This window comes from Scardinius erythrophthalmus, assembly GCF_964197995.2.
Source record: "Scardinius erythrophthalmus genome assembly, chromosome: 23".
NCBI lineage: Eukaryota > Metazoa > Chordata > Actinopteri > Cypriniformes > Leuciscidae > Scardinius > Scardinius erythrophthalmus.
Window position 1 is genome coordinate 24812430 of NC_138243.1, and position 17527 is coordinate 24829956.

A 17527-nucleotide genomic window follows, 5' to 3' on the forward strand; every position below is an offset into this window, starting at 1 on the left:
TTTATATTAACTTTTTTTTCCTCTCATATTTCATAGAAATAGTGATATATATTTACTTTCTTCACCTTCATGTGTAATGTCTCCCCAACAGGTGAAAACACATCCAGTGAGCTTTTCAGTTGAATTTGATGGGAGCTGAACCTTTGATGTCAACAACAAACAAAATATTTTACTCTTGCATTTTTTTAATGCAGAATTATATGATTAGTTGCACTGTATTATTTGCATTTAGCATTGTTTTCCGCTGCTGTGTGTAAATCAGCACCTTCAGATTGAGAACCACTGCAGAAGTCCTGATGTCCCTTAGAGAGAACATGTAGATCAAATAAGTCAAATACCTGTAAAAAAAAAACTTGTCACACTTTTTAAAAATGTATAATTATATAATTATTTGATCATATATTATGCTGTATTTCAGTATCTATATGCACGTATGGTCTCAGAGAGAGGAAGATGTCCTCTATGCAGGACAAATTGAAGTGCTGGGTCTAAAATTGATTGCTGTTCTAAGATTTTGTAGTGAACATGTTTCATTTTACATTAGCCAAAGGTAAACATTCCAACTTTGTGTAATGTGTTCAGAGCACACACTTCTGATTCACATTTAATGTAGCTAACTGTTTTCTTGGACTTAATTAAGGACCGGTTTGTTTGGAAAGACATGTCAGCAGCAGCCGACCAATGGGCTCATGCGAAACTAATTCTCCTTAAATATTATTCTCATATCCTTCCCAAGTACTCATCACTCATTCAGCCAAGCAGTGTGAGCAGAATATTCCCACACTGCTTTAAGAGATGTGAAATCCATGGCCATTAGGACCAGACCACTGCAGCAACATCATCTGCAAGTCTAATGATGTTGGCAGTTCATGCCGTTGCAGTATTTAATGAATTTAAATAACCCAATTTAAACAATGACATGTGTGCACTGGGAGATTGATGTGCCTGCCAGTTAAGACAGGTTTGTCTGATGATGTGGGATCCCATCTCAGTGTAGTTCCCATAATGCACTGCTGGAAATGTGTGTGTGTGTGGTGGTGGGGTGGGGGGCTGAGATTTGGCCGTTACTCATCTCATAAAAATGCCATAAATGCTGAAGCTTGCACATATAATGCACACATACTGGTGAAGAAAATTGCTAAAATAATCTCTCTGGGTTAATTAGTGCAAAACCTAGTCTGCCATTTGGAAATAATCCTGACAGATCTCTTGATTGTTTGGTTTTGCTAGTTTTTTTCATTCTACACTCGTCTAAGTTCATTCTAAGAAAAACTGGTTAATGCAATGTCTGAAAGAAGGAAGCAGTGCTTCCTTCGGAGAGAGCTATGGTAGAAATGTGTAATTCTTGAACATAATCAGAATTATCGGCTATTACAGGTAAATTGATATACTCATATTCACCATAATTCATGCATGAAAGCGTTAAAAATGTGTACCAGTATTTTTTCCTGTCTTTCAGATTTTAAGTATTCATTAAAATACAATCTCTAAAATGCAACTCATGCCATATTTCTTGAGGGTAAGCAAGTTTCAATACTCTCTATCGTCATATATTGTTTATAGCTTGTGTTTGGATCGTTTTATGCTTAGTTTCTTTCCATTCTATTGTGTTTGGGCTTCTCTTCTTTCTAAATGAAATGATTGACTTTCTTTATGCGCTTATGTTGAGCGTCTGTTTCCACTCAGTTTGATGAGCTGAGGTTTGGCACAAACAGTAAATTTTTCTGACTTACTGCACCGTCAGGTACAGAAAAAAACTTCAGATATCCCTGAAAGCAATCACTTTAATTAAAGCTCGGACCACAACAGTGTATGCATGTGCACAATAATGTACTGATATGTTTAGAATGGGTTATGTTCACTCTCTGATATTGTTTCTTGTCTTGCACATGGAAAACTGACTGAAATTGATCTGTTTCTGTTTTTTTTTGTTAGGCCTCTCTGGACAGCAAAGAAGCTCACTAGGTTTATTGGAGAAGGACAGTAATGTTTCTTGTTCTTCCTCTAAGGCCTTGAAAATGGCCTTTGAGAAAATAGGCCTCATCTTTGAAGGGAATTGAATCGCAGGGCCTTGGATTTTTTTGGCTTTCCTTTCATTTACTTGGTGTTTCTGGGGATATTAAGGTTGCAGTGTCCCCAAGCAGACTTCTAAGAATCATTCCGTTTCAGAAGTGGTCCATAAAAGGTTTGATTCACTCTGATCATCCGTGAAGCCACTTCATGGCTGTGTCCTGATTGTGCTTTCAGATTGAATTAAGAGAAAATACTATCAGAGCTCGAGACTGTGGTGTGGACTTCCAGTTTTTCATCACCACCACGGATTCTAGCAAGACCACATGCCAGAAAGATTGAGTGCATGGGAAAATCTGCGGAAAAAGAATCATATTCCCACTTTCAAGTTGGGATATCTTTCAAATTCTTCCAATGTCGTACCGAAGAAGGATCTTGATTAATCCCTGCTATGCTCTCTGGGAAGGTTATTAATTGAGCCGTTTGATGAATGAACACTTGCCTCTGAATTATGGGTATTCTGCAGCAGTAGAGCTCGCAGATTTACGACGCTCTCCCTGGCGATGAGGGGTTTTAACTTCTCAGTCTGAAAGACTAAAACCAGAGGAGGTTTGGGTGGAGAGTTGTTGCCTATCCTCCCTTTAATGTGTCTGTCAGAAGACCACTGGGTAACAATTCACAAAGAAAGCTAATTTGCATCTCAATCTGCAGCTGAAGTCTCATTGGCCGTTCAACGCAGCATTACCATTTTGCTTCTGACATTTTTTGAGTCTTGGAAATGAATGAATGAATGGATGGATTAATGGATTGTTTTAAAGTTTTAAGGCCTTTATGAATAATGCAATGACCTCGGTATGTTCTAAAGAAGCTGCAGATTTCTTGTAGGGACGCGTGGACGTTTTGTTTTTAGACATTTCCTTTCTGTCTGACCTAAATTTAGTTGCTAAACTTGAGTGCCTTGTAACTGAGGCTGTGATGAATTAATAATCATGGCAAAGAACTTTGTCCTCAATCTTTAGAACTCAAAATAGCCGATTGATAGCGGAATAAAATACATTGTACTTTTTGTGGTTGGCTACACCACAAGTAACCGAACAAGCCTTGAAGCTCTCGGGCTTGTTTTTCAAGCCATCGGATGCTTTAAGATACGGCATCCGCCTGTGCCAAAATATGAAAATTCTATAAAATCGGCATCTGCTGCAAACTGTAATCAGGTCATGGCAATAAGTCCTGTCCTCCTTCACTGCTCCTTTTCAGGAGACCTTCATGAATAATCAGAGAAAAAACAGGCCACTGTTGGTCTTTGAAGTTTTCCATGCTACTAAAAATAATCCCATAATGCATTATAATGAAAAACCATTGGTTGGTTCCATCACTGCAGATGTAGTCAGAAAGCTTCAGCGGTAAACACAAAACAAAATCCAACCCGCCTTGGAGAGAAACTGAGGACGTGTGTACTTGAAAGGGAAAGAGGTTATTTGCAGTTTGATTGACATGTAGGGTCAGGGTTAGCCATCAGATGATCACATATGAGTGATATATATATATATATATATATATATATATATATATATATATATATATATATATATATAATTAAACTTATGAAGTTATGTAAAACAACTGATTTTAAGACATGCCATGTTTTTTTCTAACTTTTACATTTTTGCTGTTTCAATCTTATAACATGCTTTTGAATGGAAAATGTTCCATTTTGACATCTTATTTATTGTAATGTAACAAGTAATCACCTATAATCCACCTTTCTCAACTTTTTACTGACAGATGAATGTCCTTAATAAATTAAATTTAAATTCTGTTGTTCCATCCTTCATGTTATTCCAAACTTGTACGCTGCTATTTTTTCATGGAATATTCTAGATTTCATTCAAATAATATTTACCCATCTTTTTCTCAACAAAGACAATTAATCATGACCAGTGTAAGAGAAATAATATTTTTATGTGTATTAAATCAATGTCACTGCTTATACATGATCAATTTTATGAATACTACATGAGTTACATAGGTTTCCTTGCATAACTTGAAAAGATATGTTTTTGACATATGCATACTGTATGTGTGTGTAAATCAATCATTTTTATTGTATGTACTAAAACAGACACTCTACCTTTATTGTTACTCAATATATGATGCTTTTGACAGAGGAATTAAATGAGGACAAAGTAATTGCTTCTAGTGAATGTTAACTGTTTAAGAATGTTGTCACGTCTAGTTTTGTTTTTGTTTCATGTCTTATTTTTGTGGTTTCCACAGTTATGTTATCCTGCCTTGTGTCTTGTATTGTTCGTGTAACCACTGTTTGGTGAGTGTTACTGTCAAGTCATGTCAAGTTATGCTTAGTCAAGTCTTTGTTTATTTTGTACACATATCTGTTCAATACCGCACTTGGGTTCGTGAAGCTCACCTCCAGTGGAATCATTACAAATGTAAGGGGACGAACTGAAGGTTTTTAAGCAGGTCGCTGCCCAACAGAGGTTACTGTATGTGTAAGGGTAAGATTTTGACTCTTAAGTATGGAGATGTTGTGAATTGAGGCACTCAAATGTAAGAACTCAGATAACTACCAAGCACAGGCCCCCTCCTTCCATCACAGTCTTGGTAGAAACCAGATATATTGCCCCTTTTATCTCTTTTTTGACTCTCTCTAGTGTTTCAAGTTTTAATCCGCAAATGCTGCGAGAAACAACTTGTGAATTATGCTTCTGTATGTAGTCAAGGTCAGTAAGCCTGGCAAGAGTCTAGGGAGTCAGATAAAATGTTTCCTATTAAAAAATATTTATGCATGTCAGGTAGACATAATGGAATGTTGAGGAAGACCAATGTGGATGAAGATGAACTGGAAAGTGTACATATGTGACAAAAGGAAGTAGGAAGCCTTGTGATAATCTGTTCATTTTCTTATCAATCCATTCAAACCGTTACATCTTCTAAACTGGGAATTTTCTGAGAGCTCTGACTTTTACCATGTGGCTGCTGTACTACCTGACTACTGCAGATTCATATTGGTGTTGATAATGTTGCCATAGAAACGCATTCTGAAGGTGCATTCACGCCATATTGTAATTGGGATTTCAACTTGTAAAAAGCGTTCACATCCTCGTAGAGCTCATAATTACAGCTTGTAAGCTGGGAATTTTCTGAGAGCTCCTACCTGCACCTCGTGACTGTACCACCTGACTGCTACAGATCTGTTCTGTAGAAGGTCACATGTTGTCATCTTTTACGACACGTGAACAGCAATGTCAAACAAGATTATCAGTAATTTTTTTTACTTTGTTCGTCACACAAAACTATCATTTGGCTTTAGATGTAGAATATTTAGTAGTTTTGGGCAGATATGGTTAGCCTGGTAATACCAAACTCTGCTACTTCGCTTTGCTTCGTAGACAGAGTCTGGAATGGCATAATAGAGAAGTGTTTTCTCTCTCGCGGGGGTCGCTTGTCTGAAGTTTAAAATCATTGGTTACCCGTAAGCCAATCACATAACGTTTGGTTATGGCGTGTGTTATGCACATGCTCAGCCGCATCTAACTTCCACTGTAAACACATGTATGATGCGAAAACAAAAACCATCGAGCGAAATACCGGAGTGAAGATGGCTGTGAACGACTTTTGCAGATTATGTTAAGTAAATCTACGCATCCACGGTACAATCAGCGTCTACGTCACGGCTCTCAGCCCGCCCTCTGTTCGTTGATTGGCCCGGCTGTTTTCAGGCCGGAGGAAAACGGAAAGCTGTGACGCTGTCTCAGACTGAGTACAGAAGCGAAATGAAATTGAGCGGAAGTACGAAGTCTGACGTAGTCAGGCTAAGATATGGTTGCTGTCCTATATGAAAACAAGTAATAAAAACTCGGTGAGTGTTTTAGCGCAATTTTCTCACCTCATGGGATCACAACACTAAGAGATAGTAAATATTTTCCTGGATTTTTTTTTTGTGCGTTCCCGAGATTAGACCTTCCTTAACATAATGCCGAAAACCCGAAGTCTCTAGGTGGTCTGGTTGAGGAGTAGATAGAAGTGCAAGATTGGTGCGCACAGACACACAGAACAGAAATCATGAGTTAACAAGCACAATTTTGTCCGGTGGAAAATTGCGCTAAAAAAGAAGAAAAAAAAAGGTTCTTCATTATCTTTTGTTTTCCACGAAAAAAAGATCTGTGGTTCAGATGTCAACTGTTCACTTTCGATTCTATTCCATTTGATCCTGGTATAAATTTTACTAGGCACATTTTATTGTTTACTTGTTATATGTAATGGATTAGTCAGAATAACTATAGTTCAATCTTATCAGTAGATTTAAAAGGAATTAAATATGAAAGGGGCTTGCCATAACCAGGTGTTTGTTAAAGTTGGGTTATAATAAAGTATGCAAATCATTTCATTGCAGCAGTAGAGACTCTTATCCAGTCGCCACTGTATCTGCATGTGTCCCATAAGGAAATCTGCAAAGGAAAGTGTTCTCCTTTAACTGCAGAGGTCTCCACATCCCCTCACACACCTTTACCAGCCTGTGGTTCCTTCCTACAGAGAGCAAGAGGCGGAGGAGAGGAAAAAGATCGTAGATACGCATCCTAGTTGAAGTCAATGAGAACTTCTCTTCGAAGAAAACGGGCGCTTGTGAAGGAGCTTCAGGACGTCTGGAGATCTCAGAGATGCTTTTGATGGTCTCAGCCGGTGATATCGCTCCGCTCATGTTCAGAACAAAATTGAGAGACCATTTCAATGACTCAATGTGCTCGTTTTGAGGAGCAAAGGAGACGTTTCTGTAGGATTTTCAGTCCGGAGACGTGATGTCAGCCAGCGCTCGCGCCCTGCTCTTAGGTAAGTTTCCTCCTCGTGCTTGTGAGAGTGATGTTTCTACAGCACGTGTCAAATGTGATCAGTTGGAGAGATTTAAAAGATTGGTAGACTTTGTAGTAGTTTATTTGGTTGGTGATGTCAGTAGTTTTTACTAATGTTACTTTTACACGACAATTGACACACAAAAAGCGATCAGATTATGGCAAGCTGTTTTAACATTTAAGTAGGCTATAGGCTACTAGTATTTATTTATTACTGTATGTTACAACTATTTTAATTAGGCTATTCCAGTATCTTTTTAAGTTTCACTAGTAACTATTTTACTAGACATTCACTATTCCATTTTTATTTTTATACTTTGTGTCTAGTAACAAATTTCACATTTTTGCGATGATGGATCTGTGGTTCAGATGTCAACTATTCACTTCCGATTCTATTCCATTTGTTGCTGGTATAAATTTTACTTGGCACATTTTATTGTTTACTTGTTATATGTAATGGATTAGTCGGAATAACCATTATATAGTTCAATCTTATCAGTAGATTTAAAAGAAATTAAATATGAAGGGGCTTGCCATAACCTGGTATACTTCAACCTTCCTTGTGTGCTGTATTATTCAGCATCCGGATATATTATGCATTCATTTATTAATACCTTCCTGTCCATGAATTAAGTTATGATTTCACATGTTGTCCACAAGTGATCTATGCATGTTTCACAGCCTTTTTACAAACTCTCTGCGTTGCAGTTTTTTTTAATGATAGCCTACAGTACTGAAAAAGAAAGTTGAAAGCAAATTACTTTTACTTTTTTCTTTATTTCTCCATGTTTCTGTTATTGAGAATGCAGATGTTTAGTGTTTAAGTCTGACACGTAGGGTGAAGTCAGGTAAAAAGGGTCACTTTTTGGTCTGAACCCTTCTATCATTTTATGTTAAAAAATGTAACAAAAAAACAACAACTGTTTAAACCCAAGAGCTATTTAAATGTCAGAAGTCTCCCTCAGTATTAACATCACTATGTTCAGTTATAGTAAAATGGGCCAGTGTTTCAAAAACATCATTGTGAAAAAAGAAATGAATGCTATATAATGTGAAAAGTTGCTATTATCAGTTTAGGTTATTCATCTTATATTTTCCCTTCAATACTGCACACCGTAACAAACTCAGACCAATCAAACCAGTGCATGCATGTCAAGTACTATTGTCTAACTGGCATATTTTACCTGATGGCCTATTTTACCGACATCATCCTACATATAACTAGATTTGCATGTCCTTAAGAAAATGTCAGTTCTCAGTTGCAAGTCAGCAAAACAAATAGTAGTAAAGTTTTAGGAAAGCTTTAGGAAAGGTTTTAGGCTTTGGTTCTGTGTAAATTAAATATTGCATCAGCCCTAAACTTTGCTGCTGTTGTGACGTTCAGGTCGAGTCTTATTTCCATTTGGCTGCTGGAGAATCAATACACGAGTTTTAAGTTGTGTGTAAGCCATTTTACTTGTAACGCGATATATTTCAGAGTGGATCTGGTTATTCAATGAGGAAAAATGTGGATGAGACTTGATTTTATCTATTGGGAATTGATATGAAAAGAGGTTTCTGTATGACGGGTGGTTGTATGAAATTGATTGAAAAAATAAGAGGGCTTGATGACGTCAGACGAAAAGGATGTTCAGTTATTGTGTTTTGAAGAAAAACTGCAGTACCAAGCACTTTTTTTCATTTAGAATAACTTGCACCGGTGAACCATTCTTTCTTTTACTGCAGTTTACTAAAGTGTTGTGACTAGACAATAAGTGGCACAGAGAGACACGAGGCGCTTGAGTCCTCAGAGTCAGACTCGCAAACATACAGCAGCAAACGCCATAGCAATTATCATGATGAGCGCTTTCATTAGTTGCATTAAAACAACTGTGCTAGACAAGCCATGCAAACAACACAACATATCACAACACCGTCATTCACCCCGCAGACACGCCAACACAACACAAGAGGAGGTGTATATCTGTCTGTCTATCTTGTCTGTATGTCTGTCTGTCTGTCTGTCTATCTATCTATCTATCTATCGATCTATCTATTGGCATTGAAATTTTATTGGTTGGGCTTTTCTTCTGTAAATTATTGATCATTGTCTAACAGTAAAGAACATCTTATTCCCTATAGCAACAATTATTACTCCTGCAGTTCTAAATAGATGTTTTCTGAGCAGCACAAACTGTTTTGTGTGTTTGATTATTCTCTCTCCTAGAGCAACTAGTGTTTTATCCCTCAGAAATGTGCTCATGATGAGGTAGCAATGGCAAGGTGCTGCCAAAGCAAAATGTGTTACTTTTCAGATTATATTTGAAGGGCTGGACAGATTCATTGAGACTTTTCTCATTAAATGCTGTGTTATTTGACATTTAGTTTTAAGATTTTTGCAACAAAATGTTAGACATATAAAAATAAGGGACGCACAATATATATATATATATATATATATATATATATATATATATATATATATATATATATATATATATATATATATATATATATATATAAGGATGCACCATATATTGGCCACCATATCGGTATGGGTATATGTTAATTTTCAATGTTATCGTTATCGGCCCAATACAAAATGTTGGCTGATATATTAAAGCCCATAAATAATGGATTATATCCTTCACCTGAGACACTTGAGATGCACACGGTTCGCGATGATGGTTTTTAATTACTTGAAATATGATTGAAATCAATTAAAAAAAGGAAAATACAGTTAAGTGCAACATTGTGTCTGTCATATAGGCTACATGAAATTATAATAAGAGCATCATTATAATTGTGTGCTTGGGACATGAATTTTAATGTTGAGACTTTTGTTTTTGTAATCAGGCTTTGAAAAATTATATTAAAACTTGGATTTAGATTTATCTGCCAAATTGCAATATATCAGTTATCGGCTTTATATATACATATATTATTTTTAACATTTTTATATATTATTATTCAGTTTTAAGATTTGCACAACAAAAAGTTATATATTTTTGTTATATATTATCCAGTTTTAAGACTAGATATATAAAAATTAGGCATGCATGATATACCATGTCAATTATCTGCCTATTTTCATTTAAAAAAAATGTAACATCTGATTCAAAAATGAAAACACTTCCCCTATTTTTATTTTTAGATGACACGATTTGCCATAATTTAAGGTTCACTTAAATGTATTTGTAAATACACTAATACATTAATAACACTGTCATATGTCTCAAAATGAATATGCATTTTTCATATTCTACGTTATAATGTTGTGATGTCTAAATTCCTTTGTAGCATTTAAAACGATTGGTTATTAGTTTGTTTTTTATTTGGGCTGTCAAAAGATTAATCGCGATTGATCGCATCCAAAATAAAAGTTTGTGTTTAAATAATATATGTGTGTGTACTGTGTATAATTAAATTTGTATATATAAATACACACACATGCTTGTATATATTTAAGAAAAATGTGTAATTTATATATAAAAAAAATATATTTATATATAATATAAATTATATATAAATATATACAGTATATGTATGCAAATATTTCTTAAATATATACATGCATGTGTGTGTATTTATATATACAAAATAATTATACAGAGTACACACACATATATTATTTAAACACAAACTTTTATTTTGGATGCGATTAATCGCGATTAATCTTTTGACAGCCCTATTTTTTATTTCAACAAAATAGTATAGAATTGTAGTATCTGTAATCTTTAGTAGCCTGTTGTTTTTATTATTGACCATAACATAAATTTATATATATATAAAGCTGAAGTTTAATATGGGTGCATCCTTAATACAAACCAAAGCTTCTTTCCATTGCTTAAAATGCACATTTGTTACTTCATACTCAAATAAAGAGCGTGTTAAGAAGCAGATCTAAGATCAGTCTATTTTTAGATGGATCTCCAGGGGCAGAAAAGTATCTGTCAAGTATAAAGATGACATGGGCATCCAGAACCAGAGGTCAGGAAGTGACATCGTGCTGTGTGCTGCCTTCCCCCTCTTTCAGTCTCTCTCTCTCTCTCTCTCTCTCTCTCTCTCTCACTCGCTCTGCCCTGTGAATGTTGCTGTCAAACAGACTTTAATAACAAAAGCTGCATGTAGCGTTCTGAAATATGGAGTATCTCCTTACTTGACCTCAGTGTCTCTAACCCTAACCCTGGTGAGACCACAACCTTTCAATGCCAGAGGCACATTCACTGCGAGCATCTGCCTTTACTTACGCAAATGCACTGAGATAAAAAGATCATTTGTGTGCCATAAAAGAAAAATGTTTCTCTGTGTCATTGTAAATGGTTTCTTCCTGATATTTCATGACAACATTACTTTAATATTTAATAGTTTGTTTATAATTTATTCATTTATACTTGCTAAATAGATGTCCCTGCATTACTTTCTTAGACACCATAAATACTGTATAATGGCTTCAGTAATGAAACCATTTGTACAAAGAAGCTCGATACACTTCCCACAGGATTGTGAGCCATATTAAAGTGCACACCAACAAAAAGCTGGGAGTAACTAGCCCATGTGTGTGTGTTTTCAGGCGGCTGTGGTAATTTAGTAACTTAAGTCAGGAACTTTTTTCAGCACCTAGCTTTAATTCAGCTCTTGATCACATGGACCATGTCAGCTGTGTGTGTGTGTGTATGAACGTCCCCATGGGGACCCAGCGCTGTCTTTAATTAGTAGAGCACATCACAGCAGGGCCGGCCCTCACTGAGAGCAGTGTCATTCCGTTCAGAGAAATCACAGTGACATCCTTTCTCCCACCAGACACACAGCACCAGCCACTTACCTCCTCTGTGTACACACACACACACACACACACACACAAACACTGATATCAATCACACAGCTGTACATGTGCGGAACACATCCAGAGAACAGTGCAGCAGTGTTGCTGTGTGTGTTGGTGTGTGATGGTCTGTTTTGATGGGTGTCATGAAAGTAATATTGTACCTTGTCTTATCGACCGCATGACACCTTACACTTTAACAACAAGTGATTAATAGAAGATAAAAAAATAACCCGAGGTCTGTATCTCAAAGGTAACAGACAGTAAAGACATTTATAATGTTCCAAAAGATATCAAATAAATGCTTTTGCTGTTCTTTTCTATAAAAGAACCCTAAATAATTGCATCAGTTTCCACAAAAAATATTAAGTTGCACATCTGTTTTTAACATTCATAATAGTAGAAATATGCCTTGAGTAGCAAATCAGCATATTAAAATGATTTCTGAAGGATCATGTGACTCAAGACTGTAGTAATGATGCTGAAAATTCAGCTTTGCCATCACAGGAATAAAGTACATTTTAAAATATAGAATAACATTGTAATGATATTTGACGATATTACTGTTAATCGTTACCGTTTTGATCAAATAAATGCATGTTCTTTTAAAAACATGTAAAACCTTTTGAACATAGTGTATTTATTTAGATAAATGCAAATAATAAATGCTAAACTTCGCACTTTTACATTTGTGTTGAGTTTTTTAAATAAGCACGTCAGTGATCAGCATATACAATTTCGTTTTATAGAAATTAGCAAATTTTGCATTTTGTTATTGACTTCTTTTATGTTCCACATGTCAAGCAACATTTTGGCTGGATAGTGGATAGATAAAGGCTTTTAAAGACTAAACATTTTTTTTAGTGTAAAGTGAAGATCTATTATTTGTCATCCATCCATCCATCCATCCTCCGCTCATCCCTTGTGCTTCTAGTGTATGTTGGTCATCATTGCTTTGAAGTGTCTCATGGCACAGGCCGCTCTGACCTACAAATCTCACGGCACTCAGAGACACGAGTGAGGAAAACGGAAAACAGATTGTGGAGGAGCATTCGAGGCCCAGAGCTGGAATGATCTCCTTTACTCCCGCTTTTCCTGAGACACCGTGAAACGGTTTAGATTTACTGTAATCCAAACCACATGCTCTCACCTCATGCTTTCATTGTGGAAAAACCAAAATATTTCTTTCAAAAATATTTTGGGGAGGTTTGCGTTTCAGCGTTACCTCTGGATTTATAGGCAGCCTGACAGGATGATGTTACCTGAGGCACTGGCGGGGATTTGCAGGGTGTTTTTTGAGAAAACATTACTGATACTTTATTTTAATAAAATGTATTTAAAAGTTTTTTTTTTTTCTTCTTTTGCTTTTGACCACCCTGAAGATGAATTCGTACATTTGGATAAGAGTCACGTTTCTTGAAAAACAGCGGAGGGAAAATGAGGACTAGTTTTTTAAAGCTTTTAGTGCCAAGAATGAAACTTAAATCACACACCCCTCCCTCCTCACAAACAATTCACTCTAAACATTTATTAAATCTGCTGTCCACTGCCCATTTGATAAATGAGCAAAACCTTTTAATATGAGACGCCAGACAAACAAAGAGTGATGGATGTGTTTAAATATATTAATTAATCTTGTGCATTAAACTTAATGTCTATGAATAGCAGCTGTTGTCGATTAACACAGAAAATATATATATTTTTGTTAAAATGAAAAAAAGAAGAAGCATTTGCTGTAATGCACTTAGTGGAAAACTGGCAAGCTACTGGAAAGCAGAAATATGAAGCTCAATGATTTTTTTCTTTCTTTTTAAAGCACTTACATTTTTTTTGAGCTGTCTAAATATTTTTTTTGTTGGGTGGACGAACTTCTGGTTATGTATTTTTGACAGATAAGGTTGTAGTTGGCACACATGCTGGAAGAAGCTAATAAGGGTTTTATCCTTCTCTCTTTCTCTCCCTTACTTTTTTTCCCCCAGAACATATGGCACCAGCACTTCTGTTTTTTTACAAGTCGTTAGACATAACTTCTTAAAGAAATTGAGCCGTTCCACTGCACTGCACATGTGCGACTTTTTGTGCTCTAATTGCTCCTGTTGAATCAGTGCGTTCTGTTCACCTACAAAAAAACAAAAGCAGCAGCAGTTTTTGCCATCTCACATCGCTCATCCGTTCACGGCTAATACACCCAGAAGGAACACCCGCAGGCTGCATTTGGCAACTTTCTGATTATGGTGCAGGATTCAAGATGTATTTAAAATGAGGTGTCCCTTGAACGTAATACAGCAGAGAAAGGTCTGGGAAAATGCTAGTTAATTTTATATGTTGTTTTTGGGCTTTCGCCACTCTTTAATGATATATAGCACGAGAATGAAGGGAAATTGCAGTGGAAAGACAGATGGAATGGGATTAGAATACAGCACAGACTCAATCAAACCCATCGCTGCCTCCCATTTTGCATGCTGTCCATCCTAAATAGCATGCAAGATTAGAATGTGTGCATCTAATGCTGCCTTCACGTGCTTTATTAAACTGCCTGAAGTTGTGATTATGAGCTTGTCGCATACAAGTGATTTGTTTGGTGGAAAGAACAGGACTCATGGAGGACACCAGGTTTATTCTTGCCTATTTATAGGGAAAATCTTATTAAAGCCAAAACTATATTTATTGTCCTATTCATTGATAACCATATAAAAAATGAATCTAGATTGTCAGCATGCTGACAGTTCTGGAATTTCAGTCAAATACAGGCTATTTTCGCTGTGTATAAATTAAAACATACAAAGACAATGCGATGTAGCTGTTTTGGAAAAAATTAATAAAGAATACCAGTCACAGCAGCAATCGTTCTCCCCTCTGCCATGTTGAAAGTTTATGGCCCGCCCAACTCGGGAACTTGGGTATCAAAACTATCCCCGTACTTCCCAGAGATAAATTCGACTTGAGAGAGCGTTGATGTCCAATGTTTAACTAGGAAACTCATATTTACGATAATTCCGTTAGCACATAAAGGCAGCATTAAATCATAGTATGCTAAGAAATAGTATTCTAAAATAGGCTGTCGATAAAATCGACAGCACTATATGGCTTTGTGTAGAAAATAGACAGTCCATTGACAGTCCACGAAACTACCACTCTGTCGCTTCAAAAAGTTCATAAAGAGATCGTAAAACGAATCCATATGAATTGAGCGGTTTAGTCCAAATTGTCTGAAGAGACTTGATCACTTTATATGATTTAAGCTGTTATTCACATATAAACTTTAATCAACGCACACATCAGCATGTTCGCTTGACATGTGAGAACCAATGAGGTTCATTCTTGTGTGTTACGTAAGTCTTGCAGGTTTGGAACGACATGAGGGTGAGTAAATGATGACAATTTGTTTACATTTTTGGGTGAACTTACCCTTTAAAAGAACACTCCACCGTTTTTTGAAATAGGGCTTATTCACCTTCTTTCCTACATTTAGATAGGTGGGCAAATGCATTTTTGTCTCAGTGCATGCGTTGTTTTAGTTTGACAGGGTCGGTGCTAGCTTAGCTTAGCATAATGAATGGAATCCTTTGTTGCCAGCTAGCATGTCCTGAGTAAAAGTAATATATAAAAAAAACCCCCACCAAATTACTTCTTGTGGCCTGCGTATTCACAATGAGTACAAATAGCGATGCAGATTAACACTAGGCGATTTCCTAGGCAGATATTGACTTATATATTAAGGACTATATTAGGGGGAAGCACAGGCGAAGCACTGCTACTTGGGCGTGATATCTCTGCACCCAAGTAGCTGTGCTTCGCCTGTGCTTCCCCCTAATATAGTCCCAAATCAATATCTGCCTAGGAAATCGCCTAGTGTTAATCTGCATCGCTATTTGTACTCATTGTGAATACGCAGGCCACAAGAAGTAATTACGTGTTTTTTTTTATTTTTTATATTACTTTTACTCAGGACATGCTAGCTGGCAACAAAGGATTCCATTCATTATGCTAAGCTAAGCTAGCACCGACCCTGTCAAACTAAAACAATGCATGCACTGAGACAAAAATGCATTTGCCCACCTATCTAAATGTAGGAAAGAAGGTGAATAAGCCCTATTTCAAAAAATGGTGGAGTGTTCCTTTAAGATGTAAATATTGGCATTGTAATTTTACAGTAAAATAAAATTATTTTTACTACTCAAATTTGTATTTTAGAATACAATATATTTCTCATTTTGTTTAATAGTATTATGTAATATAACAATAAAATCATAATAATAATTATTATTTTACAGTCATATTGAATAGGTCAAAAACAGTAGGAATGTGGCCTATGAAAACTCAAGTGGAAAGATTTAATTAAAACACTAAAAAAACAACACTAAAAAAACATTTTTAATAACAAATTTTAATGATTGTTTTAATAAAAAACAATTATTTTCTGTTCAGATAAACTCCAACAAAATTGCCCCCCAAATATACAGTAGCCTATCTATTCAAGTCATTTGTTGAAAATTCCTGTGTTTTTTTCTATCGCAATATATATTGTAGAAAAATATCGCAATGCCAGTTCTTTTCCAATATCGAGCAGCCCTATTCTAAAATATAACAGGTTGGATTGACAGTTTCCACATTTAACCTCCAGTATTAGCATGTACTGTAAGTGGACTTGTCGGTAAAATTGGGTTCACCCTCCCCAGCCCTTCATGAGCTGACACCTTCCTCCTATTGTTCGTTAAATACTGAGGGTTTGTGTGTGTGTGCTGTGAAAAGCTGTATTTTAAAAGGACTGTCTGGTGTTATTTGCGGTACGGAGGAGGACGAGTCAATACAGGTGCTGCCGCGTCTCGTGTCGGGCTGCTGTTTCCTGCTGTGTCTATTCTGAGCAGCTTTACCTTGGCGTTCATGCGGTGTGACAGCTTAACTGCAGTGCGCTCCCTCCTGGAACAGAGGAAAGGCGAAGGTCTCGCTCAGATGCCCGGTCTTCCTCAGCGTGAGCCGAAATCTGGCATTTAAAAAGAGGCATGCCATTTACTGTGTCCAGCAACAGAGGAAAAACAAGATCCTAGGAGAAACCTGCCATGAGATAAAGGTTATGTTGATAAAGTCATTTTTTTTTTATTTTATTATTTATAGACCAAGCTGAGTTTCTAATACATTGTGTTTTATTTGCTCTGAAGAATACGGTGGTTTAAACAGATCATTCGAGAAAATTCATTTATCATTCCCAACCTGTTTGATGTTAATTGCTCTGTGGGGGAAAAGGAGAAGTTTAGCAGCATGTTGACGCTGCTCTTTTCAGGGTACTATTCAAGCTCCAAAAATCAGGTGTGCATTTTTCTTTTAAAACTTCCCAAAACCAAAACCAAAAACAGCAATGCAAGTTTGAGAGGTGTCGCCCTGCCAAATCTTGCGAGAATCACAACTTGCTTTACAGCACGACGTCACATACATCAACAACATACGGAGCAGCCTCTATGGAAGACACTAGCACGCATTTCAGACGTGAATCATGGCCGAGTCGTCGAAGAAAACGAAGAAAGCGCGGTCGGAAGAGTGCAGAGATGGCTCTGCGTGAGTGGTATTTACAACAGTAACGTTAAATACAAGTACTCCACAGCGACTCTAGAGGTCGCTGTTTGAGAAAAACGGAAATTGCATAGTGTGCCTACAAGTTTTATCGAAACCAAGCTGCCCAAATGACTCGTTTCGGATTTTGTCCCAGTATGACGTCATAGTGCGCCGAAAGACATACTTTAACAAGGTTTAACAAGGAAGTTTAGAGTTCTAAAAAATAGCCTACAATGACCTCTTATGTGAAAATTTGATTTCTCAATTCATGACCCCTTTAAACCAATTTTATTTC

At 36.4% G+C, this 17527-nt stretch overlaps 1 protein-coding gene across 1 annotated transcript in view; it reads left to right on the plus strand.

The window, feature by feature from the left end:
• The first annotated feature begins 6562 nt into the window (after window positions 1-6562).
• clmpa (CXADR like membrane protein a) overlaps window positions 6563-17527 on the plus strand; it is a 61283-nt gene continuing 50318 nt past the window's right edge. Inside the window, exon 1 of the mRNA XM_081354785.1 lies at window positions 6563-6858. Coding sequence (XP_081210911.1) covers window positions 6828-6858 — 31 coding nt within the window. The 5' untranslated portion in view covers window positions 6563-6827. The remainder of the gene's footprint in view (window positions 6859-17527) is intronic.